Source organism: Pezoporus flaviventris, unplaced genomic scaffold, assembly GCF_033815535.1.
Source record: "Pezoporus flaviventris isolate CSIRO_AGI_PZ_B2104156 unplaced genomic scaffold, CSIRO_AGI_Pfla_v1 ptg000036l, whole genome shotgun sequence".
Classification (NCBI taxonomy): Eukaryota; Metazoa; Chordata; class Aves; order Psittaciformes; family Psittacidae; genus Pezoporus; species Pezoporus flaviventris.
Genome location: NW_026892584.1, coordinates 25,187,407 through 25,205,277, shown reverse-complemented (window position 1 = coordinate 25,205,277; position 17,871 = coordinate 25,187,407). Strand labels below are relative to the sequence as shown.

The following is a 17,871-nucleotide window of genomic DNA, read 5'->3' as shown; positions in this document are numbered from 1 at the left end:
CTGGGCTGCAAGCGCACACTGAAGCCGGCTCATGTTCATTTTCTCATTGGCCAACACCCCCCAATTCCTTCCCTGCAGGGCTGCTCTGAATCTCTTCTCTGCCCAACCTGTAGCTGTGCCTGGGATTGCTCTGACCCAGGTGTAGGACCTTGCACTTGGCATGGTTAAACTTCATAAGGTTGGCATCAGCCCACCTCACAAGCATGTCAAGGTCCCTCTGGATGGCATTCCTTCCCTCCAGCGTATCAACCGAACCACACAGCTTGGTGTCATCGGCAAACTTGCTGAGGGCACACTCAATCCCACTGTCCATGTCAGCAACAAAGATGTTGAACAAGACCGGTCCCAACGCCAATCCCTGAGACACCACTCGTTACTGGTCTCCAGCCGGACATTGAGCCATTGACCACAACTCTTTGTGTGTGGCCATCCAGCCAGTTCTTTATCCACCACGTGGTCCATCCATCAATTTGATGTCTCTCCAATTTAGAGACAAGGATGTCGTGTGGGACAGTGTCGAATGCTTTGCACAAGTCCAGGTAGATGACATCAACTGCTCTACCCCTGTCCATCAGCTCTGTAGCCCCCTCATAGAAGGCCACCAAATTGGTCAGGCAGGATTTCCCCTTAGTGAAGCCATGCTGGCTGTCACCAAGCACCTTGTTGTTTTTCATGCGCCTTAGCATGCCTTCCAGGAGAATCTGCTCCAAGACTTTCCAGGCACAGAGGTGAGACTGACTGGTCTGTAATTCCCTGGGTCATCCATTTTCCCCTTCTTGAAAAGAGGTTTCAGCATGGTCTCAGCAGATGTTTCTATGAAAACACCAGGATTTTCCTTCCAAGGCCCAAGCTTGCTCAGCAAGTACCCCTCCTGGAGGTGGCACATAGTTTGTGGCACCCTTCAAGCCTCTGTTTTCCTCTACTCCAGGCAGCCACTCTTCTCATCCTGGCAGCAGGGACCGTGGCCCCTTGGCCATTCCCCTCTCTTTTTAGATGTGGTGGGAGAGAAGAGAGGAACCAGCATGTCAGGTACAAGTATCCCCATGTACATCATCTCAAGAAGAAATGTCTGCCGACCTTCCAGTGGGGACAAGAGAAAAGAATGGGACCCTGCTCTACCATGCCCTTGAGATACATTTTTCCTCCTTTTATACCAAACATTCTGTTTAAGAATAGTAGAGATAACATCCTGATACTAGAGGTGAAACTCTGTAGATGGAAAGCTCACACAGGTCCAGGGAAGTTACTGTCAAGTAAAACAACGTATGAGTTTCCAGTACAATTTTTTGCTTCATATTATCTCTCCATAAGAGCAGCCTTAGTAAACAGTACACCTACAAGCCCACTAAATGAAGTTGAACATACTACTTGACAAAAATACTTCATTGTAAAGTTGTTCATATAAGTTTACATTTTAGGAATTGTAAATAAGCTCTTTGCCATGCTGCATCACTATCAAACAGATCAGAAAAAGCTGAAAAATAACACTATCCTTCCCAGTAACAGGTCAGTCACACCATTCTAGTTTGCTTAAACACTGGAAAAACAACAGCAAGGGAGGGAGTAATTTCCATTCTTCTGTAGCTTGTAGCTTTGACTCAAAACTTAGTCAAGACCCTTTCACTGAATTTAATTAATTCTGAATCAGGATTTTAATGATCATTATAGGCACATACGCATCTAGTCACAGAAAAAGAAAAACAGAAGTTTCCAGTTCAGTTAAGAGTCTCACCCAGCAGAGAAAACAGGCTTGCAGCTCTGAAAATGCTTGGTCCCTGCTTTCATCTAATTAAAGCGGACAAAGACTTGCTCTGAAGGTCACAACCTCTGCTTGCTGCTCTAAGCTTGGAGTCTGAGAGTTTTCACTCTCTGCAAACAAAGTATTGTGCCCACTTTGAGAATGGGGATAAAAAGGCCAGAGAAAAGAATGTCTCATGAAGCAAGGCATGGTCACTTTCGAGCTTTTCTGTTTGAATTCCAACAGATAGTAATGATAAGCTGTTTTCTTTTGCAACAAGAAGAATTTGCTAATTCAGTAGAGTGAATAAAAAGAAACATGCCATAAAATATAACTGTTGGGAGCAGTTAAGAGGATCCTCATGCTTGTGTTCCTTTGCTGAATGTAGAAAAATACCTCAAAACCAGGAGAGAAAAAAAAATCAGGACAGGAAAGGAGCTATTATTTAGGGCTTGTGCCACTTACTACCTGTATTATTGCATGTATGTATATGTATATATATGAAGGGGGTGTGCTTGTGCACATACATGTAAATATATATATATGTCTACATTATAATATTACAGTTTTATATTACAGAAGCACTTGTGAGGTACAATAATCTCGGTTATAATTTTATTATAAAAGAACTGTATATAGCATATCAAAAAGGAAGTCAATTAAACCAGAAGCATTAGAAACCACCAGTAGTGCCTCCTCACAACAGCGACCAGAGCCAGCGGCTGCTGGCGTAACCAGTTTGTTACCAAACCAGAACCGTTACACTCAACGTCGCAGACTGCCATCTTCTGGTAGTTTTACTTAAAGTCACATTTTGGAATAGCCTTTTGAATGAGGTTAGTTAAAACATCAGCTTTATTCACACTGACTTTTTCAGAGCACATTTTCAAGCACAATTATTCCCAATATATTTTTCCCGGTACCCGGTATCCCACGAAATGCCTCAGATTGCATCTATATTGCTTTTCAAGGTTTGGTCCATTGCCAACTCAAATCCAAATTTGTGCCAACATGAGCCCATATGGACATGTACTGGGTTGAGTTGGGTAGGATGAAAGCCGTAACAGGAGACTTGAGCTAGTATTCTTTCTACCCAGGGGTGCTCTTACCTTAAGTGTAGTAGATGGGCCAGCTATACCATGGCTCAAAGTTCTCATCATACCGACCTAGATTATCTGGTGCCCCATCTGCCCTTATGGCAATGGTACACAGTGTTACAGAAAGAAGACACTTAGAGCGTCCCGTAGTACGAAACACCTTTTGTGTTGAGTCATAGGCAGCCTTTGCTCAGTAATATTTATATCGCTCTCTGCAGGCACTATGTCAGTCCTGCATCCTACTTCTCACAGTGTGTTCATGCAAAGTTCAGGCAGGCTTAAGGTTGAGCTGGAACCTGGTTTTGGCACAGCCTTATAAAATATAGTGCAGGTATAGCAAACAAATAATATGAAAAAATCGGCATATTTCTCATTGAAATTAGAAGCACATTACCCACAGTTTTCTTATTTCCTTCCATTAGGATATATTGCATTTGTTAAAACAAATTAAAAACAAATTAAAACAAATTAAAACTTGTTGAAAACAACTCATCTACTATCATTTGGCACAGTCTTTCAAAAAAAAACCAAGCTTTTGAGGATTGTTTCTTAGGGAAAAAGTGTTAGGAATAGTAGAGAAATTGAGATTTGATTTATCTCCATAATCGGTCCAAAAGAAAATTCACTTTCATATGCAAGAAAGGCAAGGCAAAGGAAAGGCAAGACTAGAACTGGATTGCTCTCCTCTAAAATTACTGTCTAGTGAGAAAGAATCCCATAGTAGCAGCTATAAGATTATCCTTCTCTATACAATACAGTTGACAGTCTTCCCCAACTTACACAAACAAAGCCAGCAATGCATTATAATTTACTGCATTCTTTGAGGCCCAAGAAAAGCAAACTGAAAACACTATATGCTCAGATACAGTGATATACCTCTTGCATTCATTACCTTTTGACAAAGAGGTTTCCCAAATTATCTTTTAAAACACCTGTGTTTGTTTTTTTTTAAAGAGTAGCATCTTTCCTGCAGGGCTTGTTTTCTGCTACAGCAGTATAGAGTTTGGTTCACTTTCACGCATATTTCACTTTTACTGTTATGGCAATCTTGTCCAGCAATATTGCCAGTCTCAGGCACACAGTCTTCAGCATCAGCTACAAATTTATGTTCTGTATTTCTAATACACATGGCCAGTTGGAAAGGACTTGTACTTTTTGTCATGTATCCTGTCCCAAAGCCCTGCTTCTCAATTAAAAACAGCCCCACCCATACACCCAAACTGTCTGAAACTCAGAAGAGTGGGTGACACTGTAAATCAGCTAAGAACACAACTTTTTCATTTGCATTTGTTCTTTTTTACTTACTGTCACTGAAGTTTTGGTTTTTCGCTTCAATGTCCATCTTATTATCATCCTTCTCCGTAGGCTACAGCTACGTACATCTTGTTCATGCTAACTCCAAGGTGAACATAAACATTTTTCAGCAGTGATTTTAAAAGATTCTCTTAAAGCAAATTTTGTCTACTTACTTTACAAAGGTGGAGATCTTGAAGACATGGGAAAATCAATTACATTTGCCACTTACAATTTGTGAAATAATCTGCAAAATTTAAGCCCTTTATTTTTCTCTCATGGGCTACCCACTCTTTACCACTGATTGGCACATTCTCTCTCAGCCTAGATCATTAAACTAGAGATATACTACTACTATGCAAATGTTTTTTCTCACTTAGAGATTAGACTTAGTCTAATAAAAACTAAGGCCTGATCAATAACTTTAGGAAATGGTCCGCTGAAAAACAACTGCAAAAACTAAAACGACTTCCCCAAACTTACAAATAAACTGATTTCCCACTCTCAAAAACTACTACTTTGCTTTAGTTTTCAGTGCAGGTAGGAAAGGTCTGTTTCATCATTACTTTGGTGGTGGGGTATCCCATCTAAAAAGCCCAAAATTATGCCCAAATCATAAAAAAAATAAAAAATACAGATTTATAAAATATTGAAAGAAAAGGCTCTAACATTCAGTTGATTGATAGATGTATGTATGTAATTTACCATTCTGTGAAAGATTAGTCAGAACTTCCCTTACTGGGCCTCAAATTGAAATATTTGGTTTTTTTTTTTTAATACAAAGTTTTCTACTGCATTCTCTATTAATCAAACAGTATTATCTGTTTACCAGTAATGCATGTATTTTCAGTATTTTAAAAAGAGAGGAAAAATATGAAGGCAACTAAGGTTCCTTAGTGTATCTGTTTGTTTAACTACAGCCTATCAAAAGGATTTTTTAGAAAAATAGAATGAAAGGAAATAAATGCACAAAAAATGAAGTTCAGATTATCAGATTTTAAATCCAAAAAGAATCAATATCATCCCATAGCAAGGGAAAAGAGCAAAAATGCATTTGTGAAGCAAAATCACTTTCATAATCCCCAGTACAAAAATTTTCTTGATGTATTACCAGCAATGGAAGTAACCTGAGAGTTTAACACCTGTCCTATACTGGGTTGGTCAAGATTCAGAATGCCACAAAACTACCTTAGTCGCTACCAACAGGGCAGTTCACATACTACTGTGCAGCCTGCAAAACGCAATTGCAATTTATTAGTGGAACAATGATTCTTAGAGTCATTAATCACTTTATTAATTTAACTTTTTTTTAAAAAAAAGGACATGAAAAGTACTATCATACAAAACATTTCCAATTACATTTAAAAACCTTTAGAAAATATAAAATTTTTCTTAGGCCAGAAATTAAATTTAAAAGAAAGACCTGAAGACAAAAAGTAAATTATTATTTTTCAAAGAATGCAATAAGTTTTGATCATGTAGCTTGAAATTTTCAGGTAGCTTGAAACTGTTACTGCTGAACCCAGGACACGTGTTCTGTTGTGCAAATAAATTCTCAATCACTTTCTATTTTCTTTAAAAAGCATCTAACATGGTCTCCAAATTGTGAATGAGAGTGATGCAAAATGATGGAAATACAATGGAACAATAGCCATTTCCTAAGCACTGTGTAATAGATGAAAAGCTCTAAAAAATTAACTCCACACAGTCAACCATAGAATTATTAAATAGTCATTTTTTAAGGATTAAAAAATTAGATCTACACTATCCACAACAACAACAACAAAAAAACTACAAGCAGAAGAGATTAAAATAGCCCATATTATTTAAATTGTCACTCTATCAGTAGTGAGTCATAACTGATTAAATGTACTTTCTGGTTTTAAATGTAAAGATAAAATTCTTTTATGTGTCTATTTCTGTTTGATGCTCAAGAGTGAATAAACTAAAGAAAATCTACAGTGAATATCAAAACAAAAGGATCCAGGGGAAAGGTTTGACCTCTCCTCATTCTGATTTAAGTTTGATGATTCACTGTACATGACGAGGGTACCACTATCTCACAACCCATCAGCAGGTAATTCATAAGGAGGTCAAAGAGAGGAAAAGGCCATAGAATCATGCATAATTTAGCAATTTCATCAATAAACAATTTTTCAGATAATAAAAAGGAGCACTGGCAGAGGCAGAAGAAAAGGAGAAAGAGAACAAAAATACTACCAGCACCATCTTGCAAGCAAACTTCGACTTTGTGCGCATACAGGAAATTGAGGTAAATAATTCCCCAATTTGCATCAACAGCCATGATAATCATGCATGGAAATACAGACACACGTATATTTATATTTTGTACATTACACTTGATCCATCTGGGGAGGCAATAATACTACAAAAATAAGATAAATAAGTAAGAAAATAGAACAAGAGGGAAAAAGCAGTAAATACTTATTCAATCATCTTGGTCTTCACAAACTAAGTTTTAGTAACATAACAGTCAAGGCAGAAAAGTAAACTCTTTACAGAAACATGTAGTTAACAATGGCCTAATCAGACCTGACATAACTATTCTGATTCTTGAATTTTGTAAGTCACAAAGAATTTCTTCCTATTGTGAAGTGGAAGTCAACTAGATTCTTGTTCTTGTAATGTGGTAAAATTAATACTTCTAAAAGCTATTTCCAGCAATTAATGTTTCAACGTACTGGAGAACAGAAAAGCAGAATTGTTTTTTGATAATCCCGTGCTCAAGGATTTTAATTAAATTTTAAGAAAAACTGTCTTTCCAAATAGGTTTCCAGTAAGTAACACTCTAATTTATAATACTCGAAAGAAATATTAATATGGAACATACTACAATGTCTAGAAAGACTTCAATGCATTGTTTATATCTATAAACACTCATTTTAAACAGACACTAACCATGAATAAGAAAAATTAAATGTAGATTTTTAAAAATTTCTTATATCTTTTATATGTGTTAACTATGATGCATCTATTCCAGTCAATCTTATCACCACAGATCTTGAAAGCGTAGTCTCAACATGCTAGATATTAAACAAGGTAAGAGTATAGTCAAGGAAAGTAGGGATGGTGTCAAATGCTTTACTGAGCTAACTGTTCTTAGCTGTGATACTTGGAATTTCCTTTCCACAGTACTGCTCTTTTCAACCCAAATATTCTGAGCTGATAAGCATAGGAATTTCCACAATGTAATGTGATATTACAAATGCAAAAATTTAGATACCAGAACAAAGCTAGAATTCCAGTTACCATCTATCATATTGGCTAAAGAGACACTGCATAGCTATGCAAGAACAGATATTTTTTCACAAAGAGCATATAGCAATGTGTTGAGTACCCAGAGAAAATAAAATACAATTATTTGAGACAAAGGTATGACATTTTTTGCTTTCCTCTCAATAGCACTCTAAGACTACCAAAAAAGTACATAGTTAAATAGACCAATGTAAATCTTTAATACTGATTTTATATAAATTAGATTATGTAATTTTGATTTTATTCTAGATTGTTCTCTACTATCTGGGGATTACTGTACATACAGAACACTGTGCAATCACAGGCACATATCAGTGTGTGCAAAGCCTATAGTTTTGTGAAAGTGTCTCAGCTTTTTTCTTTTTGCTCTTTTTCAAGATGAAAGTTTATAACAATTTCCATCTAAACCTAAACTAAAATCACACATACAATTCCTATGCTGCTGGGATTATGCCTTGATGTGCCCTTTCTGCCTTTAGAAATATCTCTGATGTCTGAAACTACAGGACTGCCTTCCATGCTGAAAAAGACCTTAACATTCCTCCTTCTCTCCTCTTTCCTGAGACAAAGACATCTATTTTGCTTCAGCCTTTTGCTATCTCCACCATGCTATGCCAAACTTGGGAGTACATGAGTAGGGCTTGGCAATTTTTAAATTTTGGTCACATTTCAATCTCTGTGTTTAGGCAAGAGCCTGCTCTTAAACCCATCCTTACAACTTAGAACACAAAAACTATGATCTGTTATTTATACATTTTTACCTCTCTCTTCAAGATGGCACATTGTAATATATTTAAGTGGCAGCAAGTAACCTCAGTCTTTTACTCACAAACTGAATCATGTCTTTCTCAAATTTCAGTTCTCAGAGTAGTTCTCATGCACTGCAGGGAATGGACCTTGCACAATAGCTTTCCCCTACCATGTGAATGACAGGGAACAGGAAATTTCATGAAAAGGTATGGGTGGAAGATCAGGAAGAAAGTGAGACCTAGTCAGCAATCATGAACATTTGGTAGCTCTTAGAATTTTTCACAAATGGTCCAGGTGACATATAATCAGCACCACTGTAAGCATTTATATTTGGGAGAGAAGTGGGAGTGTAGTCTCTTATCTTTCTATAACTAGTACTCTTGAGGTCTTTTCCCTATTTTCTCTTCTCTCTTTCATTTTTGTATGCATCCAATTATCTCTTGACACTAACAAATAAAGAACCATCTACCTCATAAAAATTAAATGTGACATTCTATTCTTAAATAACTCTTGCTAGTTTTGCACAATCAAGGTAATTATATTATTTATAAATATAAAATCTGCATAGAATATCTGAAAATAAAGATATGTTTCTTGCATGTTGGATTTTTTTTAATTAGAGGTCTGAGAAATACGTAAATAGAACCCAAGTGGCATGAAAACAGGTGTTTTCCACATGGAATCAATCTGTTCTTGAATGATGATTGCTTGTTTGTAGTCTTCTACAGCCTCTTTAGTGAAACCCAATTTACTACAAATACCAGCTCTAAATTTATACATCAAAGCATCATTAGGCTGAATAGACAAGGCTGTAAAAATAAGTAGAATGTTAGGCCTCTTCAAAAAATACAAAAAAAAAATACAAAAAAAAACCAGAAAAAAACAAAAAAACACACAACATGATCATATAACTATAAACAATATCCAAAAACTTTTGTCATTGTCCAAATTCTTCTCCAGTCAGGCTTTCAGAAGAGAAAACATATTACATGCATTAACTACATCAAGATGTAGGCAACGTTGTTATATTATTTATACTTGGAATTTTTTCCTCTTTCTGATGCCATTTATGACTCTCACTTTAATTTTGCCCTGACAGCAGAAACTATGCTTTCCTCTGAAACACAAGCAAGAGAAGAAAACTACCACCATTCATCTGGAACATGGCAATGAACCCAGTATCTTATTGAGTTTCTCCACTGTATAGAAAGGGTTTCTGCACTTGACGGAAAGATTACTCTGCTGTTTTAAAATTCTGCTTTAGAGAGAAATTTTTTTTTAAATCAATTACCTGTTTAATCAAGTGCTGTCAAACCAAGGTCATATTACAAAATTTTGTTTCAACAAAATCAATACAAACTAAACATAGCTTTAGTTACTGGAAGAAGTTTGCCTGTGTATCCAGAGGGGCTGAATTTCATGTTAATAGCAATGACAAAAGAAGCAATAGAGAAATACAGCTTAGCTGTTTCAAACATGAACAAAAAGTTTGGGTTTTACTAATTTCAAGATGAAAGTCTGATTCAGTTCCTTTTCTCTATGAACCATTTCTGTATTCTCAGCAGAAAAGCTTATGGAAGCCAAATACTGTTTCAAAACTTGTTCTACAAAGAGCACATTCATTATATTTCATGTTTATATATAAAATAAGCTACTTCAATTCCAGTTTCTAAGCACCTAGAGCTCTTAACACATACACACAAAAACTGACAAAAAGTTTTCAGACTCGGTAACTCTAGTATTTTCCCATAGCTTCTTGCCAAAATTTCATTCAGAATAGGGCTTTGTTTAACTGCTAATGACACACATTGTATGAAATAGCTTATTGCCTAATTCACATATTCTTCCTATTTTGAAAATGGAAAAAAAAAACACAATTAGTATGTTTACTTTAACTTTCTCTTTTTAATCACATCATAATATCTGATCAAATTAGGTGGAGAATATACAAGCAAAAATACACATATACTTTCTGAGTCATAAAAGAGAGCCAAATAATTTATTATCATAACTGTTAGTATGTTACCAAACATAATCATGACAGATTTACCTGTTGAAATGTCTTTCTCAGCTCGTACATATTGCTTCAATCCATTATAGAAATTAGCCCTGTTAAAATACACTGCTGCAGAGAATGGCAGAGACAAATTGCTTTCTCAAAGTCGTCTTTTGCTTCTTCAGTATTGTTCAACAATGTATTTGTAATAGCACGATTTATAGCAGCAGATTCATTTCTTGGGTCAAGTTCTAATACCTTGGAATAATAGCAATAAGCCTGCAAAACACATGAATTGGAGATAAAGTATGCTGTTAAAAATTGAGGAAATGATTTCTGTACAACTTGTCATCCTAGTTTTGGCTGGGCTAGAGTTAATTTTCTTGCAACAGCTGGTGCAGTGCTGTGTTTTGGCTTTAGTCTGCAAATAACAATAACACACCAATGTTTTATTTGTAGCTAAGTAGTGCTTACCCTGATCAAGGATTTTTTCAGTCTCATGCTCTGCCAGTGAGGAGGGGCACAAAAAGCCAGGAGGGAGCACAGTCAGGGCAGCTGACCCTACTTTGCCAAAGGGCTATTCCATACCACAGAAGATGATGCTCAGTATATAAACTGTGGGGAGTTGGTCAGAAGGGCCAATCACTGCTCAGGGAAGGGTTAGGTATCGGTCAGCAGGTGGTGAACAATTGTTCTGTGCATCACTTGGGATTTTTTTCAGTAATCCCTTGTGGGGTTATTCCTTCCTTTCTGCTGTTTATCCTAAAGTGTACTTATAGCAGGAATAAATAAGCTATACACTAAGGCCAATTTGAATTAACATGTTTATAATGCAACAGCAAATTTCCCCACTATTAGACAGCCTCTTTGGGACTATAAGGAGTCATGGAAACATAGTAAAGAGGAAGAACAGCCTACGCAAGGCCGGTCATGGAAGAATGATACCAGGTGGATAAGAGATCACAGAAGAAGCCATATGTAGGGCACTGACCATGCATTCCTAAGGAATTTCTGGTCTAACAAATGCATAAGAGCAACAAAAAAATTAACAGAGAAACATGTATGAGTATTAAATATTTTCTTACATGATCTATTTCTGGCGCTGTATGAAGTAGAAGCTAGTTTTAAAATTGTATGCCAATCCTGTACTATATGTGATGGATTCCTTAATAAATGAACTGCAAGCTGAAGTGTTTACAGGTGCAACTTTAGGAGAAAATTAATTCCACTAGACGAAATGTGCTGAAACATTCATACTGGTTCTGGGTTTCCACAGGTGCTGGACTGCAAAGCTCTAATCAAATAAAAGCCTGAGCCTATGCCCAGGAAATGTGACTAGAAGACAAAAGAAGAAATCATTGCAGGGGCTTCCCTACATGGATTAAAATAAATGGTCCTTGTCTTCAAGCAGATTTCAAATTCTCTCACAAGAGAATTTCAGTATCTTCTCTATCTGAAGATACCCACCATAATTAAGTAAAATTAGGTGATTTAAAACTCACGTTACTGTGATAATAGGAGGAAAATCTGACTTCTTGATTCCAGTTCATCAGCAGGAGATTCTTTTCATTCTCCTTGTCATGATGCTATAGTAAACCTGGACAAATTATTTAATGTATGGGAGTTAGGCTGGTGGGAAGTTACTGAACATCAGTGGGATTTTGGCATCTCAATTATTTACAAACTTTTGTGATGTGTACCATGTCTGTCATGAATCTCAGTTCATTCATGCCAATGATAAAATACATAGTACTAGGATAATTTTTTATTATTAGTTATTTCAATTTAATTCATGAGAACTATGAAATTGAAAGTAAGAAAGCTTCATATTAATTATACTTAAAGACAGCTTCGTACCATCAGTATTTATTTAAGAAAAAAAATTCTGAAGACAGTATAAAGACAGACTGTAGACATACTTGTGAAAAATGTTGATTATTGAAGTAGATATTTGCTGCATTGAAATAGGCTAATGCATAGTTTGGGTCAGCAGAAATTGCTTGTTGATAGTCCTTCATGGCACAGGACAGATATCCCATTAACTGTTTGATGACACCCCTATTTGTTAGCAGTGAAGCAGTGGTAGTGAGCTGAAAGGGAAATGTAGATGACCTTTTACTCAGGGAAAATTTACACTTCTATAGTAATTTATTCTGGCTTTCAAAAATAAATTTACTTTTAAAAAAAGATAATAATTGCACCTTCTAATCCTAATTGGCAACTATTAATGTACAGTATTGGCTGGCTTCACAGCAACAGGTTGATTTAAGCTAACATCTACCTTTACTGCAGTACCTGTATCTTGAAATGCAGTAAAAGTTTCACCCCTTTGAAGACAGACTGAAACTCATCCAGCATATGCAGCATGGCATTTTCGATCAATGCAAATGGCAACTGTAAATTGGCTCCATGCTCTCTGAAGCTTTCCAAGGGCTTAAAATGAATTGCAATGAAGCCACAATAAGAAACATAAGAAAAGCCAGACTTACTAAGGGTCCCACTTAAACTACAGCAGAGAATGGAAGTACACTTACATTTACAAACTTAGTTGACTGAATAACAAATGAAAAAAAAACAAATATCTTGTTATTTTTTCATATTTTGTTAACTGTGCAATATGTAATTAATCTGTCATGACTGCTTTAACTGCAAGTATTACCTATCCTACATCACAGAATCATCAAATGGTTGAGTTTGGAAGGGATCTCTGGAGACCGTCTAGGCCAACCCCTGCTCAAAGCAGGGTCAGCTGGAGCAGGTTGCCCAGAACCATGTAGAATTAAAGGGAGGGAGGGAGGGAGGGAGGTAGGAAGGTTGGTTATCAGGTTCATTAAGCAAGATTTTTCCTTCACAAACTCATGCAAACTACTCTAAATCACCTTCATCCTTCATGAGTTAATAGGCTGACCTTCTTACAGTTTCCCACATCCTACTTCTTGCCATTCTGAAAGATAAGAGTGACATTTACTTTCTTTCTTTCTTCAGGAATCTCTATCAATTGCTATGACCTTTCAAAGGTAATTGAGAGTGGCCTCACAGTAATGTTGACTAGTTCCTCAACACTTGCAGGTGTATTCCGTTATGTCCCATGGATTTATGTATGTTCACTTTGTTTAAGTGTTCCCTAGCCTCATATCCACAAAGGCTAAGTCTTCCTTGCTCTGGACTTTTCCACTGGCCACAGGGATTTGGGATTCCTGAAAGACAATCTTACCCATAAAGACCAAGGTGAAGAAGGCATTGAGTATCTCTGCATGTTCTGTATCACTGCATCCCTAGTCACATTCAGCATCAGGTCCACATGTCCCTAATTTTCATTTTGTACTTGCAGAAGCCTTTCTTGTTGACCTTCATGTCCCTCACAAGATTCAGCTCTTCATGGGCTATATATGAGCTTGTGATCTGAAGACCTATATATTTGACTTCATATAGCAATAAAATTAAACCAGGAAGTTCAGCTGAAGTACCTTCCCTGAATAGTCAAATGGAACTTGGGTATACTGTACCTTATGAGGACTTAGCACAGTCAAAAAAGTGCTTAATTCGGGGCAAGTAGGCCACTTGGGACCCCAGGCAAAATTTAAACATTTTCTTAATATATATATTAATTGAGAAAATGTGAAAAGCAATTCACCTAGTACCCCACATCAAAATACTTCACGTGTCTAGGTTTAAGCCCCAGTAGGTACAACAAGGTTTAAGAAAAGGTGTCTACTGAGGTTTAGACCTCTCAGAAATTAAGCATGTACCACTATGTGAACTTTCTGGGTTGCATCCTGCACCTAAGATGTCTAATTCCTACCTACATCTTATTCTTACCTACTCACCAATGTAGTCAATTCAAGGTTTTTCCTCTTGCACAATACTTCCCAAAAGCATTGCGAAATCATTAGTTAGAATTCAAATGAATTGGCAAAGCTGTAAAAGGTAATGGGCATGACACCTATGCAAGACTACATGACACAGGCTAACAAGCATTAGTCTCTTGTTTACATTGGCAAAAAAATAATTTGTAACAAAATTCATGACAATTCAAGACATTTCACACAACTGGATATAATAAAGCACAGTAACTAAAGGACAGAAATTAGACACAGACAAAAACTGTCAAGTCACATCAGAAATCCCTTTCCTGATTCAGCTGTTTATTTTCTATGTGGGTAAGTAGTTTTCAGAGATAATTAACTATAAGGCCTCCAGCAAATCAGCTAAAATCCGTTCGTAACAGTTTGGATAATTTGGACATATAAGATTTTGTTTTACACAGACTTATCAACACTTTGGCTGCTTTTTACTCATACACACAAAATACCCCAGTTCCTCATGTTATTTTATCAGAGAACTGCCCTGGGTTTAGCAGTAGCAGTCATTTTTTTCTCCTTCTTAGTAGCTGGTGCAGCGCTGTGTTTTGACTTTTGGCCTGGGAACAGAGCTGATAACACCGATGTTTTAGTCTGACCAAGGACTTTCTGAGCCTCATGCTCTGCCAGGGAGGAGGGAAAGCCAGGAGGAAGCAGAGACAGGACACCTGACCCAAACTGACCAAAGAGCTATTCCATACCACAGCACGTCATGCCCAGGATGTAACTGAGAGTTACCCGGAAGGGCTGGTACACTGCAGGGTTGGAGGTGGTATCGGTCGGTGCTTGGTTGGGATGGGGGGGCGAGTTATCAGTCGGCTGGTGCTGAGGTGATATATTCTTTTCCCTTGTTATTTCCTTTATCATTGTTATTATTGGTGGTAGCAGTAGTGGTTTGTGTTATACCTCAGTTACTAAACTGTTCTTATCTCAACACCTGGGAGTTGCATTCTTTTGATTCTCCTTCCTATCCCTCCAGGAATGGGGGAAGCCAAGAAGGAAGGGAGTAAGTGAACAAGCTGCCTGACTGGTTTTAAACCATGACAGAGAACAGTATCTGCAAATCAAACGAGTGTAAGGTTACTTGATAATCCATTATTCGAGAGCAGAACTCCAAGACCGGGCACAAAAGTGAAAAGAAAATAATGGTTTATTAATTTACTTAGAATAAAAGATGCCATAAGGCTTGTCTAAATTACATAGATTATTTTATGTTTGTTACAATTATTTTATGTATGTGTATGCATATAAGGTTGTTGATTTGTTTGTTATTTTAAAAAAGCATTGACAATGAATTATGGTGTATTACCTGCAAGTTGTATCATAAGAAAATTCTAGCTTTTATGCACTTTGGATTCAGGTGAACTGCTCTCAAGAAATCTTTCTGTGCTTGTTTACAACCAGCCTCATCCCCTTTTTCCATGTACTAATTTCCTCTTCCAACATAGGCATCCACAAAAACAGGGTCTAATTTGAGAACCTGGTCAAATGATGTCACAGCTTCTTCAAACTCATGAAGACTAAAAATAGAGACATTGATGTTTGCTGTTTAAAAAAAAAATTTGTAAATAAAATTCTCAATTTATGCATGATCAGCAAGTACCACGCCACTCAAAAGTAGTTTAATTCTGACTGAAAAGGATATCTTTTCCTTAAGTTTGCATTCTGTATGAGCTCACTAATAGCTATAACAGTGAAAGTTATCAGTGTAAGACCTTGCAGTTTGAATTCCTTGGCCTGAGGAAGAAAACAGCAAAAGTAGGCCAAGATTTCATCTTCTCAACAGTTGTACTCAGAGATACTTTACCCGAATCATTCATGCTGTCCAAATGTCATTACCAAACATTGTTTTTGGTAGTCTCTTCAGGCATAGATGTTTCAACCATAAATAATTTACTTCTAATACAAGCCTTCTCTCTGCTTTTTCACACACCAATTCATTAACATATCCAAACCATGCTAAATATATGGAGTAAAAAGAGATAATATTCAAAGTTCTGAGCATAGACCATTCTACTCTAAGAGTAAGACAAATGTGGAACTCCATCCTTAAATATGCAACTGAGGTATACTGAGTAGGTCTAAAAAAGATTAAATACCTGAAAAGTCAATGAACGTTAGTAAGTATCTTCATACAAAGCATAAACTTTAACATGTCAAAGTACAAAAATTGTTTTACCAAGTTGATACTGATAGTGTTTGAATATAAGCTACCTGAAGGTTTTTAAAAGCACACTTGTTGCAAATACAAATTAGGGCTTCATTCCAACCCTGTTGATAGGTAGTCATGTTGTTAGAGACTGCAGGATAGATTCCAAAGGCATCTTAAAATGAGTTACACAGGTGAGCTATAGAGTTACTAGTGACTCCTTTGACGGATGAGTAAAGACATGGGCACAAAAAAATCATATCTTCAGTTCTTAGAATCAGGATTCACCATTCCTGTGCAAGTTCTACATCATCTGGACACTGTGAAAGATGGAGCTGGTTATGCCTTAACTACATAGTACACAGGAAGTTTTAATGCTGCAGTCCTGAATGTGTCCACCTCCACACTGCCTCAGCAGCAACAAGGTTAAGCAATGGTAGAAGGCTGAGTAACTGCAGAACAAAATAGATTAGACTAATATTATATAGCTATTAAGATTTACTTTTCATCATAGGTGATACTTGTATGAAATAGGAGCTATTAACTTCAAGTGCCACTACGATAAATAGACTAAGATATTAATGCATATCTTATTTCTTCCAATTTATATAAATTAATGTCAAAGTAAAACCCTTTTTTAAAAATTCAGTATCTTCAAATATAATTTATTGTGCTTGAAAAATCTAAGCTCTACTTGTATTAACTAAATTTGAGTGTAAATTCTGTAAAAGAGCAAATAGTGACATGACCAGGTAGACTGAAGAAGCCTCACTTTTCAAATTTAGCAAAACTAAGAGTATTTCAACAATGCTTGATCTGAAGAAGTTCTAGAACAAATCTTTTTCTTTTTTTTTCATCTGAAGAATAAACTCGGATATTATATTTACAAATAACTGGACAGTTTAGAGCTAATACGATAAAAATGTCCTTGACTGTAGTATTCCATATACTAGCCACTTAAGTTCTCTTCTTTGTCACTTCTAAACTAAGTTAGGTATTACAAACAGCTTTAAGAATCCCATTCCTGTTAGATTTACTAATTTTTTTCTGTACTACCTTTTTTCTGCAACTTTCTTTGAACTTTAAGTGGCTTTTCTGAAGAGTGAAACCAACTTTTACAATACCTTATTTATGAAGGAACTAATATTTTCACACCTTAAACTTCTGCTTTCAGCTACTGTAATCACCTATTTTATTTACCCATCTGCATCCTTCTTTGCCAATTAACCTCGAAGAACAAATTGCCTTTGCACAAGGTTGATTTGACTTGAGACATTCGAGCTGAAATACTTATGAACTAGCATTGTCTCACAAAATAGGCCTCATCAAAAAGACAGTTCAGCATCACTGTGTTCCCAAGTCTGAAGATGCACAGTGCCTTAGTGTGCCCTATTGTGCCCTTACTTTATAATAAAAGTAGAAATCAGAAACACTCAGACATAGCTCACAGGTAAGTTGACAGAAGTATAAAATACATCCAGAAAAACAGGGTTGTGAATAAGGCTTCTATGTGGTCCAAATTCCTGTTTTGATGTAGTCTGCTTCTGGATAGAGTTATTTTATTTTCAAAAGGATATCAAGTGTATGATAATAGAGATCAAAAAGCCATTATTAAAAACAATTTTCTGAAGAGCACAACCATTCACAAAGACATTGCAAGAGGTCAGAAATTCTGACTAATTGCTAATAACAGGTTAGTAGCTAATATGAAC

General features: G+C 36.4%; 1 protein-coding gene and 1 long non-coding RNA gene across 2 annotated transcripts in view; both read right to left on the bottom strand.

Moving 5' to 3' along the window:
• LOC133274399 (uncharacterized) overlaps window positions 1-17,871 on the bottom strand; it is a 733,952-nt gene that overhangs the window by 260,042 nt on the left and 456,039 nt on the right. The window lies entirely within an intron of this gene.
• TTC6 (tetratricopeptide repeat domain 6) overlaps window positions 1-17,871 on the bottom strand; it is a 158,708-nt gene that overhangs the window by 135,055 nt on the left and 5,782 nt on the right. Inside the window, 6 exon segments of the mRNA XM_061464231.1 lie at window positions 10,205-10,300; window positions 10,303-10,429; window positions 12,070-12,240; window positions 12,446-12,583; window positions 15,320-15,555; window positions 15,690-15,747. Of these exon segments, the coding sequence (XP_061320215.1) occupies window positions 10,205-10,300; window positions 10,303-10,429; window positions 12,070-12,240; window positions 12,446-12,583; window positions 15,320-15,555; window positions 15,690-15,747 (826 nt within the window).